The 21,394-nt window shown below is 37.9% G+C and overlaps 1 protein-coding gene across 1 annotated transcript in view; it reads right to left on the bottom strand.

Moving 5' to 3' along the window:
* Positions 1-386: 386 nt before the first annotated feature.
* Positions 387-21,394, bottom strand: part of EXOC5 (exocyst complex component 5) — a 22,090-nt gene continuing 1,082 nt past the window's right edge. The window contains exons 2-18 of the mRNA XM_009996448.1: positions 18,827-18,974; positions 18,238-18,432; positions 14,997-15,061; positions 14,531-14,559; positions 14,268-14,377; positions 13,259-13,303; positions 13,019-13,159; positions 11,844-11,926; positions 11,188-11,397; positions 10,884-10,919; positions 9,850-9,997; positions 7,678-7,786; positions 6,845-6,965; positions 6,108-6,194; positions 3,282-3,390; positions 2,083-2,298; positions 387-1,083 (exon numbers count right to left, since the gene is read on the bottom strand). Coding sequence (XP_009994750.1) covers positions 895-1,083; positions 2,083-2,298; positions 3,282-3,390; positions 6,108-6,194; positions 6,845-6,965; positions 7,678-7,786; positions 9,850-9,997; positions 10,884-10,919; positions 11,188-11,397; positions 11,844-11,926; positions 13,019-13,159; positions 13,259-13,303; positions 14,268-14,377; positions 14,531-14,559; positions 14,997-15,061; positions 18,238-18,432; positions 18,827-18,931 — 1,998 coding nt within the window. The 5' untranslated portion in view covers positions 18,932-18,974 and the 3' untranslated portion in view covers positions 387-894. The remainder of the gene's footprint in view (positions 1,084-2,082; positions 2,299-3,281; positions 3,391-6,107; positions 6,195-6,844; positions 6,966-7,677; positions 7,787-9,849; positions 9,998-10,883; positions 10,920-11,187; positions 11,398-11,843; positions 11,927-13,018; positions 13,160-13,258; positions 13,304-14,267; positions 14,378-14,530; positions 14,560-14,996; positions 15,062-18,237; positions 18,433-18,826; positions 18,975-21,394) is intronic.

Genomic DNA, 21,394 nt, shown 5'->3' with positions numbered 1-21,394 from the left:
TAAATTTATTTACATACAGAACAAGGAGAAAGTTCTCATACATTAACCCAACAATGGGCACCTCCACCTTGTAGTAAGGATGCCTTAGACAAGGCAGCTGCATTTACGTTAGGAGCATATATATAAAATTCAGTGTGTCAGTATCAAACAGAGACAAAAATGTCAGATTATACAATGCTGGCAAATTCTGATGGGCCCTCAAATATTAGGTGCACAAAAAAACAAAGGCAAAGAACCAAAAAAACTCCCAAAACTTTTTTCCTCACTTAAGTTCCATTTAGAATGCTACATAATGAGTAAATTACATCCTTCTGGGATAGTGTTGTTCTTACTCCTACATCTCAAAAAAAATTCCAAGCTAATTAATTAGAGCAAGAAATTACACTGAGTAGGATAACGTTTTAAATGAAAGAAACTACTTAGAAACACCAATCAAAGATAATTTGATTATTATTAGCTGTGCTGAAGTCTAAGTCATTAAAATTGATGAAGAATGTTTTTACACTGGTCTGTTCTATGTAATCCATTACCTACGCTATGCTCTGTACTTCAAGTCTAACAAATGGTATCTGATAATTCAATATTGAAGACTAAAATACTTCCAATGCACCACTTGCTTCATACACCGACATGTTTCCAATTTGAAAAAAAAAATAATAAAATCAGCAGCAAGTAGATTTGCAGTATCATTCACCAGGAGATCTTCAGCTTACAGGAAATACCATTCAGATTTTTACCTGCTCACCTTCTACATAGTCATGTTTAAATATGGCCGCTGCTTTATTCTGAACAATCATTATCCCACAAAAGTTACAACCCTGGTTTGGTAAGAAATCATTCCCTGTGCTTTCTAACAGCTGAGGCCTCCCCAAAGGTACATTTCCTTCCACGCTCTCAGCTGAAGTGACGAGCAAGACGAGCAGACCTATAATCAACACGTAGCTGAACAAAGGAGTGAAGGATGTTCTTGTCCAGATTAGCAAGTTGTTCTCCCGAGCAAACTTGCTTTAAATTATCTGGGGCTACAACCAGAAGATTGCAAAGTGCATGCAAAGTATCAAAGAGCTGTAACACCAGTGCAATCTGTGGTTAAGAGAAAAAAAGAAAAAGGAATTAGGAGTTGCTTGAACACAATGTCCACCTACATTCTCAAAATAAATCCTCCCTACAGAGGATTTATACCAATCATTCTGTCCTCATGTGTGGCTAAAAACACATGAGATGGGGCTCTGAGCAACCTGATTTAGTGGAAGGTGTCCCTGTCCATGCAGAGGGGTTGGAACCTGATGGTCTTTAAGGTCCCTTCCAACCCAAACCAGTCTGGGATTCTACAATAAATATACATATACACATCTGCAGGGAGGTATGCACACACACAAAGTTATACATAAAACACATAATGCAAACTCAATACTTGAATAAACATACAGACTGCAAGAAATACAATCAGGAAACTGCTCTTGAGGACGTTATAAAGGACTGCTAGTACAGCAACAGAATATATAACATCAGTACATGAAATAATAGAATTATAGAATGGTTCCAACCCCTCTGTATGGGAAGGGATGTCTTCCACTGAACCAGGATGCCCCAAGCCCCATCCAACCTGCCCCTGAACACTTCCATGGAGGTGGCAGCCACAACTTCCCTGGGACACCTGGGTCAGTGTCTCACTCCCCTCACAGCAAAGACTTTCTTCCTCATATCTCATCTAAGTCTCCCCTCCTCCAGTTTTAATCCATTCCCCCTTGTCGCCTTGCTACAAGCCCCTGTAAAAAGGGCTTTGTTATGGAATGCTAATGTTCAAATACAAACACAACTATTAAAGAATCACAGAATCTTAGTGATCGGAAGGGACCTGGAAAGATCACCCAGTCCAACCCCCCTGCCAGAGCAGGATCACCCAAAGCACATCACACAGGAACGTGTCCAGGCAGGTTTTGAATGTCTCCAGTGAAGGAGACTCCACCGCCTCTCTGGGCAGCCTGTTCCAATGCTCTTTCTTACAAACAAAGTCTGATTAAAATAGTCCTGCTGCTAATTTTGAACATGGCTGCACATCACCAACCTGTACATGCTTACCTTGAAGTCTTTGGCACACTTCCTATATTCAGCCACATCACAAATAGCTAACATGCCTCCCATGCAACTGTAGGAATATTGCTGTAGGTGCTCATAAATAAGTCGGTGAAAACGAACTCCAAGCTCCATCAAAACTGTGTCCACGTTCTTACCATCCATAGAGTTTCTAATCTTTTCCACTTGCTTTCTAACATAGCCACAGACTTTAACACAAGCCTAAATTAAAGAAAAATAAATAAAAAATTAGGCAACCTTCTAGAAATCTCAGTGACTTCCACATCATCAGGTGAACATCAGTCACCAAGTCTTTAAACCTCCCACAACACATAATTGAAACCAGTCATTTTCTAATTAATAATTTTCCAACGGTTTTTTATTTGCCAGAAAATAATGCAAAAATTGTGGGTGGAAAAATGGATTCAAGACAATATTCAATTAAATTATAGTTCATATCAGTTCAGAATAGAACAGTTTAATTTTGGCTTTTAATTCAAACACTGACCAACCAAGTGGTGGGGAAGAGGGGGAAGTGATTAAAAATCTCCTGTCATCTGCAACTATAAACCCAAATTAAAAGTCATGCAGGTATTTTCCTCCTCCCCAGTCTACATCCTATTGCTCCACTTCTCCCATTCCCCTCTGGCTACAGGCCTTCAGGCAATGCTCTCACTTCTTCCCATGAACTCTACTTTGTTCTCTCCTCTTCTCTGCATTGTTCCCTAACGAGAGCCTAGTGTGAGCCTAGTGTAACGCAGCACTGGAGCTCCTCAGCAGAGAGATCCAGACAGATTCACTGGTTCTGCACTGAAGAATGCTCTTGCCATACCCAGGATGCTTTGTCATGCTCTTGCCATTCTAAGGGGAAAAAGCACCCAGCAACTAGAGTACCTGATAACTGATTTTATGAAACTGGTATCTTAAAGCTAATTATCAGCTAAAAACCTTGTTCTAAATCTGGGACTCTTGGGAGAGGAAACTGTGACAGTTCCTCCAGCACCTACAGATTTGAGTCTGACACTAGGTACAGTTCCTTTTCAGCTTGATAAAATAGTCCTCAACGGAGTTTGAAAGTGCTTATTGCAATTAACTAATCAAATGCACACGTTGTCTAATGCATGCTTGGTAAGGAACATATTGTACCTGGTAACAGTCACGAGCATTTGAGGCTATACTGAGGAGTTGGAACTGATTTTACTTACATTAGTATACTGAATCAAAACATTGTTTTCATCTTCTGGTTTAAAATCTGTCTTCTTTTGCTCTGCAGCCAAGATATGCTTCATCTGTCCAATCATACAATTCAGTGTCCTTTAAAGTCACAAACATACATTGGGTTTTGAAAGGAAAATATTATTTTCCTTGATTTTTATATTTACATGTACCAATCTGATGCTATGCAAAAGTCAGCAGCATGAAGTCACGAGGGAAAAGCTCCACTACCAAACACTTGAGTAATCTACAGAACATACAACAAATGTTTGCTTTCAGTGTAAGAAGCAAGTGATGCCAGGACATAAGAAAGGAAATACTTCCTTTAACAGACATGCACACACACACACAGGCACGCTCCTGAAGTTGCAATGCAATTTTCTGGAGAAGATAAGCTCCATTTTACTTAAGCAGCTAGAATAAGGAGACTCAGCCAATAAAAACCCCAAAACCCACAACTTTGACAACCTTAAAAAATCTCTCCTCCAAATTCAGTGCTTTGGAGCAGAGCACACAGCATGCTGGCCAGCTGTTTTTAAAAGGGACACATTAATTGTAAGGTAATCCATTCAAATCCAGCTCTTCAGAGAAACTGGACAGCATTCTTCAATGCACTGGGAATAAGATGAAGGAAGCATTACAAAGAGTTTAGTAGAATTAGATCACACTGCATATTACTCAGAAGCAAGCATCAGAAAACACTTAAAAAATGGAGAGGGGGAAAAAACAACAATCACACAATAATGAAAAAAGAAAAACTTCTTCCTTTGCCAGAGCCTGGTGTTTCTTCTGTTCTCAGAAATCTAACAGTTTTAAAGTGTCATTTCTTTCTTCCTCACAGGATTTCTTTTCAGACCCATTATCTAAGGTCAAGACTTTGGTTTACTTTCAATACAAACCAAAGGTCAAACAGCAAAGCAGCCAAGAGAGGCTGCCTACCTCTCAGTGCCCACCTTCGCAAAGAACCTCTGCCTTTCTATTTTTTACCCCCCCACCCCCTTCTTCAACCCCTTCGTGAAGAAAACACAGGCAAGGCCATTACAGGCCTTGAAGGATTCAAGTTGGAGTGAAGGGGAAAAGAATATGGATCTCCAAAATGGGAATAAACTTCTTTTCTATGCATAGAGCTCAGACCTGCATTTCAGGTTTACTTCATTCAACAATCTACATACCAATAGAAATTTAAAGAAACTGTATCTTGCATTCTCCTCAATTTCCATTCTCAAGAAATACTGTTTACTCAGAATACGTACTGAAAGAAAATTTTTAACTAATTTTGCTTGGCTAACAGATCACTTTTGCAGAGGCAGACAATTGCTATGAATGCCATTCAAAAAGCTGTTATTGCAGCTTTTTCAGATTGGACAACTTTGAAACCATAAATATTTAGAAATTTGCTTTTATTTTTTAAACTAGATCATTCCTTTAAGAAGAGAACCAATTCTCAACAGCATGTGTGATGACACAAAGGAGCATGTAAACAGGCACACAAACATTTTAGATGTAATACTCATCTGAATATTCATCTGTAATACTCATCTGAAAAATAATCTCTTTCGTATGTACCAAAGCACTTTTTTTTTTTTAAAGACTCCATCCACAAACCTTTGAACATATTTTCCAACAGGAACTTGTTCTCCTAAGTCTTACCATCACTTTTAAGAGACAAATTACTTTACACAGTTACAAACTACTGTAATGCTGATGATCAGCCTATGCCTGTCTCGACTCAAGCTTCTGGCCTCACAGGTTCAAATATTTCAAACTTTGTGCTTAAACCACTAAGGTCACTTCCAGCAGAAGCAGCCAAAATCTCAATTTCCACTCACACACCCTCTAGCTCCATCTTTTCCTTTTCCACCTACAACAAATATAGATGCAAATAACACATCAAATCCCTCATCTCTCAGCAGACAGTACCCAGTAGGACACAAACATAATGTCTGTTTTTCCTACACAGTGCTGTTCTCATCCCTCTCCAGTTGATCCTAACAAAAACCTCAATAATAATAATGTACAGAGTAGCCCTCATTACCCACCAGATTACTTCTTTCTTTTACTACAGAGAGAAATCAGGCACAGAGAGCTTAGGTAACATGCTCTAGGTTGACTCATGCCACCTTGAAATATGGGAAATCTATGTGCTTCCCAGACCAAAGTAGACCATCACACATCAGCTCAATTTCCTAATATTCAGCTTGTTATTTTCTTATTTTCCTCTGCTGCAAAACAGCTATGATTTTAAATTGCAATTTTTATAACTCTCTTCTCATTTTTATTTGGAGAAATGGAAAAAAAAAGATTAAATGAGTCACTCACAGCCTCAAAGAGAGTCAATGTCAGAATCAACATCATGCCAGGTCTACAGACTCCTGTGACTGGGTTTAATCCATAGCACTGCACAGATTCAAGCAAATCAACCTAACCTATTTTTGTCAAACTTTGCTCCTCATGGAAATCCTGTAAGTCTCTAACCTATTTCAATCATCATGCCTCCCTCCCTTCCTTTAAAGTAGAAAAAAGTAGTTTGAGACAATAAGGCAAAACTGAATTATTGCACTCTCTCAACATAACCAAAACCTTTTAATATTCATACAAAACTACTTATGGCTCAGAAACCTGCTGTGGAAAATACAACACTCTAACAAACAAAATCTAAGTTTCCTATGTACAATAACACATATTTATGGTTAAGAAAAATACAAAATACCAATTTTGTGTTCAGAAATAATTCCCCTGTCAAAGAAAGCTAATGTACATCACAAAGGAGTTTTACAAGAACTGATGATTAGTAGCAAGTTTAAATCTCTACTTGCCTATCAATGCCCATATCCAGCTTCACTTCCATTTGTTCTATGATGTCCTTTTTTTTCTGAAGGCATTCAGACAATTTAGGAGAGGAACTGCAGAGGTATAAAAGGTTGAGCATGTGACTGAGTGTTAAAGTATCAAAAGAAATTAGTCTGCTGGCTCTACTATTTACAACAGGATTTTGTGAAATTTCCCACTGCCTCAGAAAGGGCTAGTTTAGATCCTGGAATGATTTGGGTTGGCAGGGACCTTCAAGATCATCTAGTTTCAACCCCTCTGCATGGGCAGGGACACCTTCCACTAGACCAGGTTGCTCTAAGCCTCATCCACTCTGGCCTCAAACAATTCCACGGATGGAGCAGCTACAGCTTCTCTGGGCAACCTGGGCCAGGGCTTGTAGTGAGGGGTAATAGATTAAAATTGGAGACCCTGTCCCAGATTGCCCAGAGAAGCTGTGGCTGCCCCATCCCTGGAAACGTTCAAGGACAGGTTGGATTGGGGTTGGAGCAACCTGGTCTGGTGGGAGGTGTCCCTGCCCATGCAGGGGGGTTGGAACTTGATGATCATTAGGGTTCTACCCAACACATTCTATGATTTTATCTTCCCACAACACCAAGCTGAGCCACTCCAAGTTTAAACTCTTCTTAACAGAAATGAAGGAAAAAAAATATTGTAAAAAACAAAACACTTTCTACACCAAAAGTGACCATTCTGAAAGGAAATGCTAATCAAAATAAGGTACCTGATCAATGGCATCAGATGATCATTGAACTGCTTGTCAAATAAATGGAAAATAGTATTGGCCTGGTGAACAACATCCAAGAAATAAAGATTTGCATTCTTTGAATCAGAAGAGGGAATACCTAAAGCAAAGAAGGTTACATTAGGGATCTAATGACATGCAGTTCTTATAATTAGCATGGTGATTTTTTAACATATGCAGAATTTTTCCATGAATGCTTAAATCACAGGCTTAAAGTTTCAAAAATTTACCATGGTGCCATATATAGAATACTTCTCATAGCTGTATCAGGTGATAACCATAAGCACAGAAATATATTGGGTTTAAAATTTCCAAAAGTAAAATGGAACAGTCAGTTTAAATATTTCTTCAGAACACAAGTTTTGTGCTTTTATGTAGGAAAGACAGGTTCTCACTGTTAGTATTTTATTTTCTGAAATACAAGCAGTTTTCTTACTGTTGTTCTTTAAAATGCACATGTATACAAACAGGCATGGAATTCTTTTAAAATGTAAGACACTAAACCTTAATATAAAAATATTCTGCTGCTGCAGCACACAGAAAAATTAAGAGGTAGGGAGTGCTGATGTCCCAGTTTCTGTGACACAAATGTTTTCAAAGACAGCAGCATGTTTCCATCTGTGCATCAATACCCTGAATGGAAGTTACACTTTAGAATACATTAAATGCTGACTCCTAAATACACAAAAGAAATTGCATTTTAACCGACACATTCTGACCAAGGCCAATCGATAAGGCACAGCAAGGACCTGCAAAGATCATCCACACAAAAAGGCCAGTGAGCTGAAATGCTCAGAAAATATTATACTCACCAGCAAGGCCTGTTTCTAATGCATAATCGATGTGTTCAGTACATAAGAACTCTACAAGCATTGAAAAAATTCTGAAAGCATTCTTCGGTAAGTCAGAAGGATCAGAGAGCTTGAAAGGAAAAAAAAAATAGTATCCTAAAGGTCAGTTTGACATACAGTTGAAAGTTTATCTGATATGGCATAGGGGATAAGCTTAAAATGCAACAAATATTCCAGAATAATTGGAATTTTATTCTAAATGAAAAGTATCCGTACAGAGAAATATTCAGGAACAGCCTTTAGTATCAAAAACATTTCAGTATTAAAAAGTAAGCTGAAGCAAGCATGTCACAGAAAGCTGAAGGTCATCATCATCATGGAATCTATTAATTAATAGTCCTTAAAACACAATTGCTCAGATGTAACCTCAGGAATTACCTAAACTGCACCCCACTGGATGCTGGGAAAATGTATACAGGAAAGATGACACTATCTATACCCTGCCTTTTTTCTCTTTATACTAAGCCTCTGCCACTGGGCACAGTCAGAGACAGGACACTGGGCTAGAGGGACCTTCAGTTTCACCCAGTGCAGCTGCTCTTTCTGCAAAAGAACTGCAGGAAAAAACAACACAGACTGAACCTCAGCTACACTCATCCTAGTTCAGCTGGAGTCAACGGAGCATGGCAATGTTTACTAAGTGAAGTAATGCCCACGTATACACAGAGCATCTGTGCCTTCATCAGCTGAAAGCAACATGGGATTTTGGGCAGCAACCTGTCAGTAAATCCCTTTTCTAAAGAAAAACATGATAGGGCTTTTGCACAGAAGAAATGCAGTTTTGGTTTTTAAGGAATGATGTGAATGCTTTATGAAGCTAGGAGTAAGAAAGATTACTACTGCAATTCAAGTTAATTTATGGAACAACACACCCAAAGATTTCTCATGTATTCCCAAAAAAAACCCCCAACAAACCAAGAAAAAAACCCCAACAAGACACTGACACAGAGATTTCCAAATATTGAAATGCTTCAATATACGTTTATATTCAAAATTGCCAACTTGTTTTTTTAGAGCAGTCACAGTTGGGGCAGTGTGTCTACATGCAACTGCCATGTGATATAAATATTACAATTAGTTGGCCAAGGGCAACTATAACTTCCCTTTTGCACAGTGAGTTGCCCTGACCACAAACAAATCCCAAGAAGCATGTGTGATCCTGGAGAAGTAATACATCTGTAATTCTAAAAACCTTCTTATATGACAGGATCCATTAGTTTCCACCTCCGATATGTAAAATGTAAATATGTAAAGGTTTGTTTAAGTAATGAATTTAATAACTGTTTCTAGCAACTGTCACAGTGAGAAAAATAATGATCTACCTGCTTGTCTTGTAGCCACTGACTTTCACCACTAGGAAGTCTGGTCAACCCAGTGTGTGCAGGTAACAGTGCAACATCTGTATTTTGTGTTATCATCTTCGGCCCCTCTAAGTATAGAAACTATTAAAACTCCTAAATATCTACAATGTCAAGTATTTCTGCACTAAGCTAATTTAGAACGTTAGAGGCATTACAATTATTTAGTAATCAGGGTGTTTAGCTAATAAAAAATCCCTAGTATTTAAGTTTGCAATTTATTTTCAAGGGTTTTCATTTACAGTAAAGTACCAGACAATCAGTAATTGACAGGCAGTAAAACCAGTGACTTAATCAGAAGGAAAACACTTTTTTTCACTAGACTAAAGCTTTTAAGGAACAGTAGAGAGCTACCAATGTAAACCACATTAAAAGATTATACCTCTCAGCATTTTACTGGTGAGAAGAAATGGCACTTGACACAGGAAAACAACTGTTTAACTATTCTCTGTATTTTTTAAAGCATGAAAAGAAAATACACTCAAGGCTTCTCAGGTCTAATTTAGTAAGAAAAGCAATGTAGACAGTAGGTTTAACTATCATCACTTCCCTCAAAACCAGAGAGTATTAAAACCTACATAATTCAACTTGATTCACATTCAAAAAGCAAACCCTTGGTCTCCACCATGACATTGACCAGTGAAAAACACAGAAGATAATTAATTTAATCACGCCCTTCTTTTCTTCCTATCACACTTCAATTAAATTGAACCTCAAGGTTCAATTACACACACAAAATGATATCATTAATGGAGATCACAGGAAGCAAACTTACCCTGTGACATCTTTCAAAAGCTTGTTTAGTTTCTTGCAAGAGGTTAACCACCACTTCTTGAGACAGGAAAGTTTCTCCATGTGTGTCAATACTTGGCCCCAGTGGTAAGTTTGTACGTTGCCGTATTCTCTCTTTGAGGTCTTGAATGCTAAAACAAAGACACACCAAAAGGAGATTTCACTGGCTGGAAATGTTGATGCTCAAAGTCGACAATGACTTAGGCTATTTTAGTTGTTAACTTAAGCAGAACCCAAGACACAGCTTAGGATATGCAAGCATTAAGACAGTCTTGCAAGCTTAAAAAAGAAAATTGTCAGTAAATGCAAAACTACCACCTCTGATTCCATCGTCAAACTCAGTTCTACCATGGCATGTTTACACCATGGGAGCAGCTACTCCCTGCTTATTATTAAATTGAAATTTTATTTCAATTGAATCCTATGGCACTCATGCTCTGTGGACAAAGGTTAGCCTCTCAACATTGTCACATTGCACTTTGAAAACACTCATGACAGCTATGTCATCCATGCCCACAAATCTTCTCATCCTCATCCACTACCTCAGCAGTCTTGATTTAGCCAAGCATGCTCCAACACATTTCCATGCATAAAACAACCCATCAAGTCAGTCACTACAATCAATTTAATTTTCCCCAAGAAAATTAAATTTTCATGTTTAACTCATTTAATGACTTTGGAGCTGCAGTTGTCTCCAAAACACTTTTCACTCCTGACACACTGAACCCAGTAGCTCTTTGAAAGGTGCACTAGTCTTAACACTCTGTTTCACACAAGTTTTAATTCCTCTCCCACTTCTCACTAGTCCTTTATTAAGGGTTTCCCTACCCTGAGGATAATGAAGTCTTGTTTTACCTTTCTCTAAGTCCATTGCATCTTCTGGGCTCATTAAAAGCTTTCTCACTGACACTGCTATTGTCTTTTCCCCTTCCTAGGTCTTGGGAGGGGACCACAAGACCTGGGCAGGTGAAAAAAAATGTATGCTTTTAGATACACACATATACATGCTTTAGGTACCTTAATTTTGCTTCAGTCCTTTTGTGGATCTGGATCCTAAGTTGAAACATAGGTTTAACTGGTATTTTTCATTTCCCAGGCGTGTATAAATACCATGCAACACCTTTCACATGTCCCAAGAGCAATACACTTTTTAGCAGAAGTTAATGTGAAGTGATAACAAAACAGAAAAAGCTGTAGGTCACTTAAGTAGCCTGCACTTCTGCAGTTCATCACTGTACATCTGACATGGCAAGCACCACATTTCTCCCCTTACCACCTCCCTTCCATTTTAAAAGCATGAAACTTCACAGAAGAAACTTACCCCCCAGTGCCAATGGACCTCTTCTGGTGGTTTTTGGAATCATAGTAGCGCTGCAGAATCATAGCACTCCTACTTTTCAGATAACCAATTTCCACCTCAATGTAATTCTCCAAGTAGGAAATGAAAATGGATTTGATAAGCTTAGACAAGAAAGTCTGCTTATCAGTACCCAAGTTAAATTCCATCAATTTGCTTGACAGGCTAGTAGTTCTTTATGCAAAAGAAACAAAGAAGGGGAGAGGAGGAGAAGGTTGAATTTGTATGAATTGCAGCATTATATGTTTGTAAAGCACAACAGAATCCTGATTGAAATTAAGACTTCTAGCAGCTTTACATTTAAGTAAAGAATTTCAGGTAATTCATGTGTAATTACAGACAGTTTAACTGCCAACAATTGAGTTGCCAGTGAGATGCAGAGGACTGGCTTTTGCACAGTTTTGAAGTTACTCTCAAAGATCACTGTACTAAATACTTCCCATGAAGAATAATAATGGCAATTTTAAGTTTTCTTTAGGAAAGCAATCATTGCAAAGCTTAATGCCCACTAAAATGTTTCCATCTTTATGAGATGTTTATGTTTTCGGCTTCCTAAATCTTGATAATCAATCTATTACAAGAGAATATCTACAATAATTTCAGCAGCAGCATATAAATACCTTGTATATAGATCATAGAGATTCTTAAGATACTGTTCTGCATCTGACCTCCTGTGCTCTTCTAGCTGGTCCTTCACATAACTCTGTAAAATTTGGGTACATCTATTAGAAGATTAACTAGTAACCACAGGTCATACTCACTACTTACTAGATTATATGTAACTTACTGCAAATTGTGTGTATTTTTAAGGTATTTAATATATTCTCTGGTTTTAAAACTCTGATTTACAGATCCTACATTATTTGGAGACAGAATTAAATGCATCTTTTAGAAGAACATTATTTCATAATACAAAGCAGTAGTGTGTGAAGCTAAGACAAAAGACAGATTGCTTTGAAAAATATGCTTGACCAACAAACACAAAATCCCCTCCTTTTTAAGAATCAAAAGCACCAGAGGCCTAGGGGCATTTTTGCAGCTGACAGTAAGCAAAGGAGATGCTTACATATTTGCTTATCAGAATACATACACAAAGCAGATAAAAGCTTAGAGCCTTCTTGTCACTGATTATTTGGACAAAAAAATGTATTATTTACCATATAATACTAAGTCAAAACTGACACAGAAATTTTAGGTTAAAACACAAGCTCCATCTTTACACTTTAAGTAGGAAAACATCTACAGGGAAATCGTTTTTTGCAGTCAATAGTTTTGTTCTTGACTTTACACATTTAAGTGTATTTGCAGGACAGAAACCTTAACATTTTCAACTATTCCAGACTTGCACATTAATATTACATTAGCTGTGAGACAGTACTCATAACAAATTATTTTTGCTTGTTCAGTGCTAACCCCACACATGAAACCCAACTCCAACAATGAACAGATTAAAGATACTTGTTAAATGCAGAACTTCTATTCTTTGTAGGTGGCACACAGAAGAAATCTAATATGCATATGGCAGCTTGTAAATGAGCTAATGAACACACTGATTCCCTTTTTATAATATTGAATTTGAGTATTTTCAGTTGCACTATATTCAGAGCACAAGCAGGTTTATTTGATATAGGCTTGATTATCTGGTTACACTGTTACAGAGCAACAAGCTGTGATTCTACATCCTTACACAAGACTACAAATATTGTTAAGTTTTATTAATCATTTTTACAAGATGCAGCATTTTCTTAATTAAAAGTTTCCTCAATGAACTTCAACATCTTAGAATTTGAAATACCTGAAGTTTAACTTCAAAGATATTTTGAATGAGTTTGGCTAGCACAGTCTCTGGGTTGCTGAAGACCTCTCCAACTTGCTTATTCACTCGCTGGCAGAGAATGGCTGCATCTTCAAAGACATCATTCCTCAGGAATGCACCCTAGGGTTTTAGAAGAACATTTCATAATAAATTTACAACAACCTAAGTGACCAAATACATCAACACCCAAAGAGATACACGTAAAACAAAATGCATTACCTCTTGACACTGTTTTATATACACATCAACGCAATGGGAGTAGCCCTATGGAAGAAACAAAACAATTCCATGTTAAAGCAGGTTCTCCATGCTTTCAGTTTAGAATGAAAACAAGGAAAAACAACCCCTATGAAAAAGTAATTGAAAATAAAAATAAATTGATTAATGGAAAGTGTAGATTCTGTCAAGCCCATTTTTCTTACAATGTAACTGTGTCCAGTTCTGGACCCCTCACTTCAAGAAAGATATTGAAGTCCTGGAGTGGTTCCAGAGGAGAGCAACGAGGATGGTGAACGGACTAGAGGGAAAGTCTTATGAGGAGAGGCTGAGGGAGTTGGGGTTGTTCAGCCTGGAGGAGACCTGGGGGACATGACTGCTCTCTACAACTACCTGAAGGGAGGTTGTAGTCACGTGGGTGTCAGGCTCTTCTCCCAGGCAACTAGCAATAGGACAAGAGGGCCTGGCCTCAAGCTGCACCAGGGGAGGTTTAGGTTGGATATTAGGAAGTACTTTTTCATGGAGAGGGTGATCAGACATTGGAATGAACTTCTCAGGGATGTAGCAGAGTCACCATCCCTGGATGTGTCCAAGGAAAGGCTGGATGTGGCACTTAGTGCCATGGTCTTGTTGATGTGGTGTTAGGTCATAGGCTGGACTTGATGGTCTCAAAGGCCCTTTCCAGCCTCAATAATTATGTGATTCACTTATCACCACTCTACATGGATATACCCCACAGGTTCCAACACTTTCTCAAGCATCTAAGTAATTTCACACACATACAAGTTAATATTATCTTAGAATGGTCACTACTGACACTGCCTCCAAACCCCCATCATCTGCCATATTAATTTCCCTGCATTTGATTTTAGATGGAACATCCCAGTATTTTTAAAATGTTATATGTGTTATCTGATATGGTGGTTGTACCCATACAATGATGTTCACTTAAAACTTATTGTACCATGGGTTGTTTTATTGATACGTTTAAATTAAAATTCTCAGGTTTTACCTTAAAATGAAGCAGAACTGCTGCTACTTCTCTCATTCTGGAGATTTCACCTCTCCTCTGTGCACTGGTAAACTCTTGAATTAGCTGGCACTCTAAATCATGGTACTTACCTGGAGGGGAAAGGGGATAACAACAAAAATCCGTCAGGTTATGGTAATGCAAGCAGTGACAAAACCTGTAATACTGACAGCATTGCACACTTCTTTAATCATCTTTAACAATTCAAATACAGGAGTATGGATTGAACTGTATAGATAACTTACTTGCTATCTTTGATTTTACTTCAGAAAACCTGTTAGTAACAAAAAAATACCATAATTAAATTCAAATCCATATGACAAGAGAAACCACAGGCATCCTACATCATGAGTAACAGGCAGTCTACTTAAAAATGAAAACATCTAACACAAAGATGACAGAAAAGTTAGGTGGTTTATATCCACAAAAACCTTAAAGCACCTAATTCAAATCTAACATGAAGTCAGCACAGATAATTAGCCCATTCAAAGTCTGTTAAGCAGTTCAGGATGTGCGTGGAAAGATGATCCTGCAACATGAGTGTATGAACACAAGTTTGAGAATAGAGGAGAGAGAATTAAGCACACGCTCCATCTCAAAAGCTACATAAATCACTAAGTAAAGCACCAAAAAAGAAGACAAAGGAAGCATCAGAAAATTAAAGCTATGTAAAGATTTTGTTATTTAAAAGATGTTAAGATTGAATTTTACCTGTCAAAAGGCAGTTCCTGCGCAATCAAATGCAGTTTCTGAATAATATCAGCTGCCTCTTTAATCTGTTAAGAGTGAAACATGACAGAAATATTAAAAGTTGTGGGCTACTCCTTTCTTCCCCCTCCATTGCCCCATTTTCATACATGTAGTTCCTACTTCTAAAGCTGGTTGAGTTGACACACCCACGGAAGAGACCATGCACTTAAAGTTCCAGAATATACTTTTATGATACTTAAGGTATTTCTCTTAACATAAAATTATATAGGTGAAAACATAATAAAAAGTCATGTTACATGTTCTCACTGGTTGTGCTCGTGTAGGTCTCTGAGCTACCTGGACAAATAGGTAAGAATGCAGAGCATAGACATCAATCTAGGTGGGTCACTTAGCAAAAATAAGGGCTCTCAAAGTAGATCCATTCTGCTTATTAAGAGCAGTTTATGTTTGGACTGTCAGGTTACAATAGCCTCTGAAGTCAAAAGCAGCTACACTCCTCAAATAAATCCAGTGCAACAGCAGTTATTTCTATTAGCTTACAGCAACCTTAATACCTAACTAACAATTGTGAGCAATACTGATGGCATCAGAATAGTTATTATAACAGCAGTTATTCACTGATGTACCAGAAAAAGAAAAGAAAAAGAACAAACACCCACAACTGCAACATTGTCTTTGTCTCCCCTTCATACAACAGCTTTTAACTAACTTTGATTTTATTGGGTTCAGGGCCTTTTTTTATGCACAACAGAAGCCATAACAAATCAGTTCTCCATGGCTCCTGCTTAAATCAGGACATATTTCATTTTTAATTTAATAGGCTTCTGTAAACTCTTAAATCAAAATAAATATGGATTCTGTCAAATACAACTTTAAGGTTAGAACACATCTGGAGAAAAAAAAATTTGAAAAAATCATGGACAAGTAACAGCAAGAGAATTTTAACACAATATTTTTATGAAGAAATTAAAAGACATCATGGTATAATGGTGAGTACAAAACATAATTATAGAAAAGGATGTTAGAATTATAGCAAACACATTGAACACAAGATAATACTACTGTATGATAAACAAGTGAGCTGCTATATTATTTTGATAGCTTGATTGTTTTAACCAGAGCAATTTCCTCACTTCTAGACTCTGGATGTAGAGGAGAGGGGTTTGGAGTACAGGAGAGAGACTGGTTAGTTAGCAGAGCAAGTGAAATCATAAGGATTGAGAGGATGAAGACACATAATATATAGGATGGGACAAGACAGCAGGGAAAAAAACCTTCACAGAGACTTTAAGTTAGAAATTGCCCAGTATGGCTGCCACAAAGTAATGTGGGGAGTAACAACTTAAGTACAGGAAAAAAAGGAATCCAACAGATTTTAAGAACTGACACTGCTGAGAAAAATAGGAATTCCCTAGGAAATAACTGCATTGTAATTCCTTCCTTGGCTCCTCTTCACAGTATACCCCACCCTCAACATATCAAAGAAAAACCCACACTTGGGAGGGATGGCATAGTAGAAAAAAAATCATACCATCCTCCAAAACCAATGTATAACCCACGTCAGTTCAAAGATCAGAAGACACTGACAAAGCATTAAGGGTTTGCATTTAAGCATATTTGTTACTACCTCATACTTTAGAATTATTTTTACTTCAAAGATGCCTTAAGATGTGATAGCACATGTCTTGGCAGGCTCGTTTATAAACACTACATCTAATTAATATTAATTAGGAGGCAAAACTTGACAGAAGAATACTAAGCTACCCTGACTGAAATTAGTTTCAGTAAGATAACTTATATCCAGAAAATCTTGTTTGTGTTCCCACACACTTCCTCTGTAGACTGGCACAAGACTTCTGGCTTATACTACAGTTGTCTTCATCCAAATTTGCTAGTCTCTTATCCCTGAAGACTACTTTGTTCACCAACTTTTAGATTTACCCTATTTATCTACCAGTTCGTTGAGATTCTCCAACATCAAATGCTACAAAACTTTAACTTAGAAGTGAAAGTTGAAGTTTATGAGACTCTTTAGCAGAAAAACTATAATTCTATTTCACTTAAGCTTTGTAATTTACCATGCTGCCATTAAATATTTTTTAAATGCATGTTTTATTTCTACATAGGAAATAAAAATAAATTCTTCAGAACTGGAGAAGGTTATCCATAGAAGAACTTCTGTTATGCTGAAATCTTTCTGCTTTCCTTGGAAGTCAGGGAAGTTATTCTGTGCTGCCTCTCTGATTAGGGCAAACTATCAACTGGCAATTACCATATATCCACAGACTATGAATCAAAAGTCACCATGCAATTGACTTCTTGAGAATGTAACTATATTAAATGATCAGTTTTTTCATTTTCCCAAGAGATACTTTCAGCTCAGTAGAGAGGGGATGACTATTAACCTATTCTCAGATCCTTTGAGTTGCATTTCAAGCACGTATTTTTTGTTGAATGTGCAAACCAAGGTTTTGCTGTTCCCACATACTGTAAATTTCTCCTGACTACAACCATACCCTTGCACAAATTTTAAGGAGAACAGGAAGATTCTTCAGGATACACCTCAATAAAACCCTCAGGCCAACATCTTATCTTTCAAACTGCACAGGGAAATCTAATATGTGCTCTTTTGCTTACAACTGGACACTCTTCCTTCATTTCTATTAGCCACACCATTCAGATTATATTTGCTTCATGAACATACTCTTGAAGCACAAGGGGGAAAAAAAAAAGCTTCAAGATTACTTTGAAGTTTTTGTGCCTGGTTCCTCTAAATTCAGAGGGTGGAGACATAACCACAGGACTATACAAAGCTCAAAGGCATGCTGTGACAAAAAGGTATCCAAGGCCAGTGGACTGACCCAACAGAGTAAAGTTTCACAAAGAAGTTGTATTCAGAAATGTTCTGCATTACAGGGTGGATCTGAGGCAAGGGGTTCAAAGGAAAAAGGCAGATATTATAAGCACTTTAAAAGTTGCCCTCCCAGCATTTCTCAAATCTCTGATAATTTCCTAAAATGAGAAATGCCAACATTGCCACATTAAGTATCCCTGAACATAAATGCTTTATCAGCAATCTGCAGCCTGGTGTTGTTAATTTACATTTCAGAACAATGAAACTTTAACAAGTCAGTCACTCACTGGTTTGAAGTCTGACCATGGTAAGTCATGGTAGCAGCTTGTAATTAGGGCAGTACTGCTCGTTGCTTTGAACTGCTTTCATCCCACTGACAGCTCTTACCTTTTCAGAGTTTGTAAAAACATCAGACTTCAACTCTCCATCCAGAAACTCATTAAAGTATTTCATCAGCTTCTGAGCCTCCACAGCCCGTTGCCGTGGTGTGTTTACCCCTTCCAGTTGGTCTCCAAGGTGACAGACCTTAGTTGCTACATAGCTGATGTGCTCATCTAGTTCTTGGAAATGTTGGAAGGCAACCTGGGAGAACATAGACACAGGCACAAAACTCAGGCTTTCCATTTACTGTACTTAAGGAAACACTAGATTTACTTCAGCAAGAAGCACAGTGAATGCAGGCAACAGATTTCCAGGTGCTGTGTTTCAGAACTACTCACAACCACTAATTAAGTGCACACAACTGCTGAAAGTTTAGTGTCTTCCTTTAAACTATTGTGAAGGCTTGCTACTTTCAGACTAGCTAACACTCATTAATGGAACAGGCAGATAAGCCCCCTCTGACAGGGGAAATTGTTTTCCATCAAACCCTCTTTATTTTTATCTCAAACAGTAGCACACTATACCAAGAGATGTTAACAGACCACGTGACACTTTAAAAACTTGCACAACTTGGTACTGACTCTTTGGGTTTTACCTGGTTGCTTTTCTGCAGTTCTTGTACTTTCTTGGCAAATTCCTTTGCTTCCTTCTGGCATTGCTGTTCTAGTTTCTCCACTTTTCTCTGAATCCTTTCATCCATTACCTGTAATTCTTGGATATGATTTACAAATTCTTCCAATAATCTGATTTAAAATAAAATGTAGTAACACAGACTTTAGTGTAAAAGCTATTGTCTTCTGCAGCCAGCTTCAAAAAAATCTCAAACAAAAGAAATTCCTTACAAGGCTAACTTACAAATGCTATTTTTTTTTAACCAAATCATACCATGTATAAAAACTATATGATCACAAAAAAGGTAGGTGAGGGGAGAGGGGAATACCTAAATACCAATGACTCAGAAATGTGGCTCTGTCACATGTACAAAAATGCCTATATCCCCATCTTCCCTAAATAAGTGTCAACAGGGCAGAAAGCACTGAGCTCACATCCCTTCCATGTGAATGCTAGACCAGGAAAATATTTTCTACTGTACATATTACAGTGAACTCGTAAATCAGCATCCTATTAATAGGCAATGAATACAATCTTATAGTCTCATAATGCTTTGGTTATGTTGCTTCCTGACTCCACTTCTTTTCTTCCTGTAATACATAATGGCTTAAGGTTGGATTTTTTTGCCCTTTCCCATCACTTTATATTTTCAGACTCACATTTTACTCTTCCCAAAAGCAGTATATCTGAATGCATTCTTAAATTTCCTCTATTCTTTTCCATTCCACTCTCAATGTCTTTCTCATTCCTTTTTTTGTCCATTCTGTACCATTCCAGTCATCTTCTAAGCTCATACTTCTCTAAACATCCCAGTCACTGATGTTCAGGGAATGGATTAGTCCCAGATCCTCCACAGACATAAAACTCACACCAATAGCTGAAAACATGAAATATTTGAGACCTCTGCTGTCCAGGTTTGGTGTCAAAGCAGAAGAGGAGAGGATATAATCCCTTTCACAGACCTACACCTAAATTACTCAGGAATCTGAATTTTCACATGTAGTTTGTTCAGAGGTATAGTGTGAATGCGAAGCCCTTCCAACCTGCAGCGCTGCTGGAAAGCGGAATGAGAACACTGCTCCTCTCCTGGCTCCCCATGCACAGGCCAGAGACTCTCAGCAACCAGAACGAAAAATCAGAACTTGCTATTCTACCCTCATGGGACTCCCTCCCATTAACAACTACAGTACCACTCTCGGTCATAATCTAAAGCTTGGTACTAATATGATTCCCTTTAGTTTCATGGAGGGTCACTTAATTTTCAGTTTTGACTTCTGCTGCTACAAAGACTGGCTTTTACCCTGCTGCTTGGAGCATGCAAACTGCCTTATTGCTCACCGTATTGGTCTAAAAACCTATTTCAAGTGATACCTTGACAACAATAAGTGACTTCAAGGCATTTGGGAAGATGTTTATGACTTCTTCCTGCCTGCCAGAAGCCCCAGAGTAAGCACATTGCATTAGGTTCTAGAAAAAACTAAAAGAAACAGACTTCAGATTACAAAAGTATTTTTAAAATACAATGAAAATGGGACACAAAGCATACTTCCAAATAAAAGCCTAGAGAAGTGCAGCTAGTTTCCATTCATTTTAACAAGCTGATTCAGTTCAGTTTGGGATTTGGTTTTTAAACAGGTATTGCGCAAACTCAGCACTTCAGCAGTTGTAGTCAATACAGTGAGAAAGGAAAGGATGCTCAAGTCAGAGGTAGCTGCCGGTCAGGTGTCTCAGAAGGAAATAAAAAATCCAGCATTATTTCTACCAAACAAAAGCATCATATTCTAAAAACAGAAAAGAAAAAACACACCAAAATGTGTTTCTCTTTGATGTTAATTTTGGTTCCCTGCTCAATAGTAGAATATCCCATAAGAACAACCCTACTGTTGCAGCATTCTCCCACTCGTCCCAGAACATGTGAAAGCACATTACAGAAGTTACCACAAGCAAACCAGCAGAAATATAGAAGATGGGTTAAACTGAGTTGGTATTGGTACAAATCACCAACTACTCTAAAGTATATACCAGGCACCACTGTGGAGATAGGGAGCAAAGTTCTTCCAGGCTTCTTCCTAAATCACACATCAAGTTCTGCATAGGATAGACCCCCCATGCTGAATGGCAAGGGTTCAGTATCTTGCTAGAACTCCAATAATATCCTTCCTCTTCTTGCATGGCTCCAAATAGTCAGACTGCTCCAGAAGGAATGTCCTTCGCCCGTGCTAATTAACTGGTTTATATTTGCTTTTGGATAACAGCAGCTCATCTATGAAGCTAACAATTCCTAAACTTCGTAAAGAGTTCTATCTCAGGTTACTACAAACAATCTCAATCTGGAATCAGTTCATGTGGATGACAAGTCCACTAAGAACCAACTATTGTACTCTGAATTTATACACCCCTCATGTGAATTAACATTCAGGTAGCTAAACTTGTTGTTGACCCTGCTAGCTCAACAGTGTTCCAATAAGCACTACAAGAAGAAGATGGAGCTCATTGCCCAAGGTATAATAATGTGAAAAATGTCTCTAGAAAGACTACCAATACTGGTACA

This window comes from Chaetura pelagica, unplaced genomic scaffold, assembly GCF_000747805.2.
Source record: "Chaetura pelagica isolate M959 unplaced genomic scaffold, ChaPel_1.0 scaffold274, whole genome shotgun sequence".
In the NCBI taxonomy this organism is placed as follows: Eukaryota; Metazoa; Chordata; class Aves; order Apodiformes; family Apodidae; genus Chaetura; species Chaetura pelagica.
The sequence above is the reverse complement of the archived record's forward strand: the minus strand, read 5'-3'. Positions and strand labels throughout refer to the sequence as shown.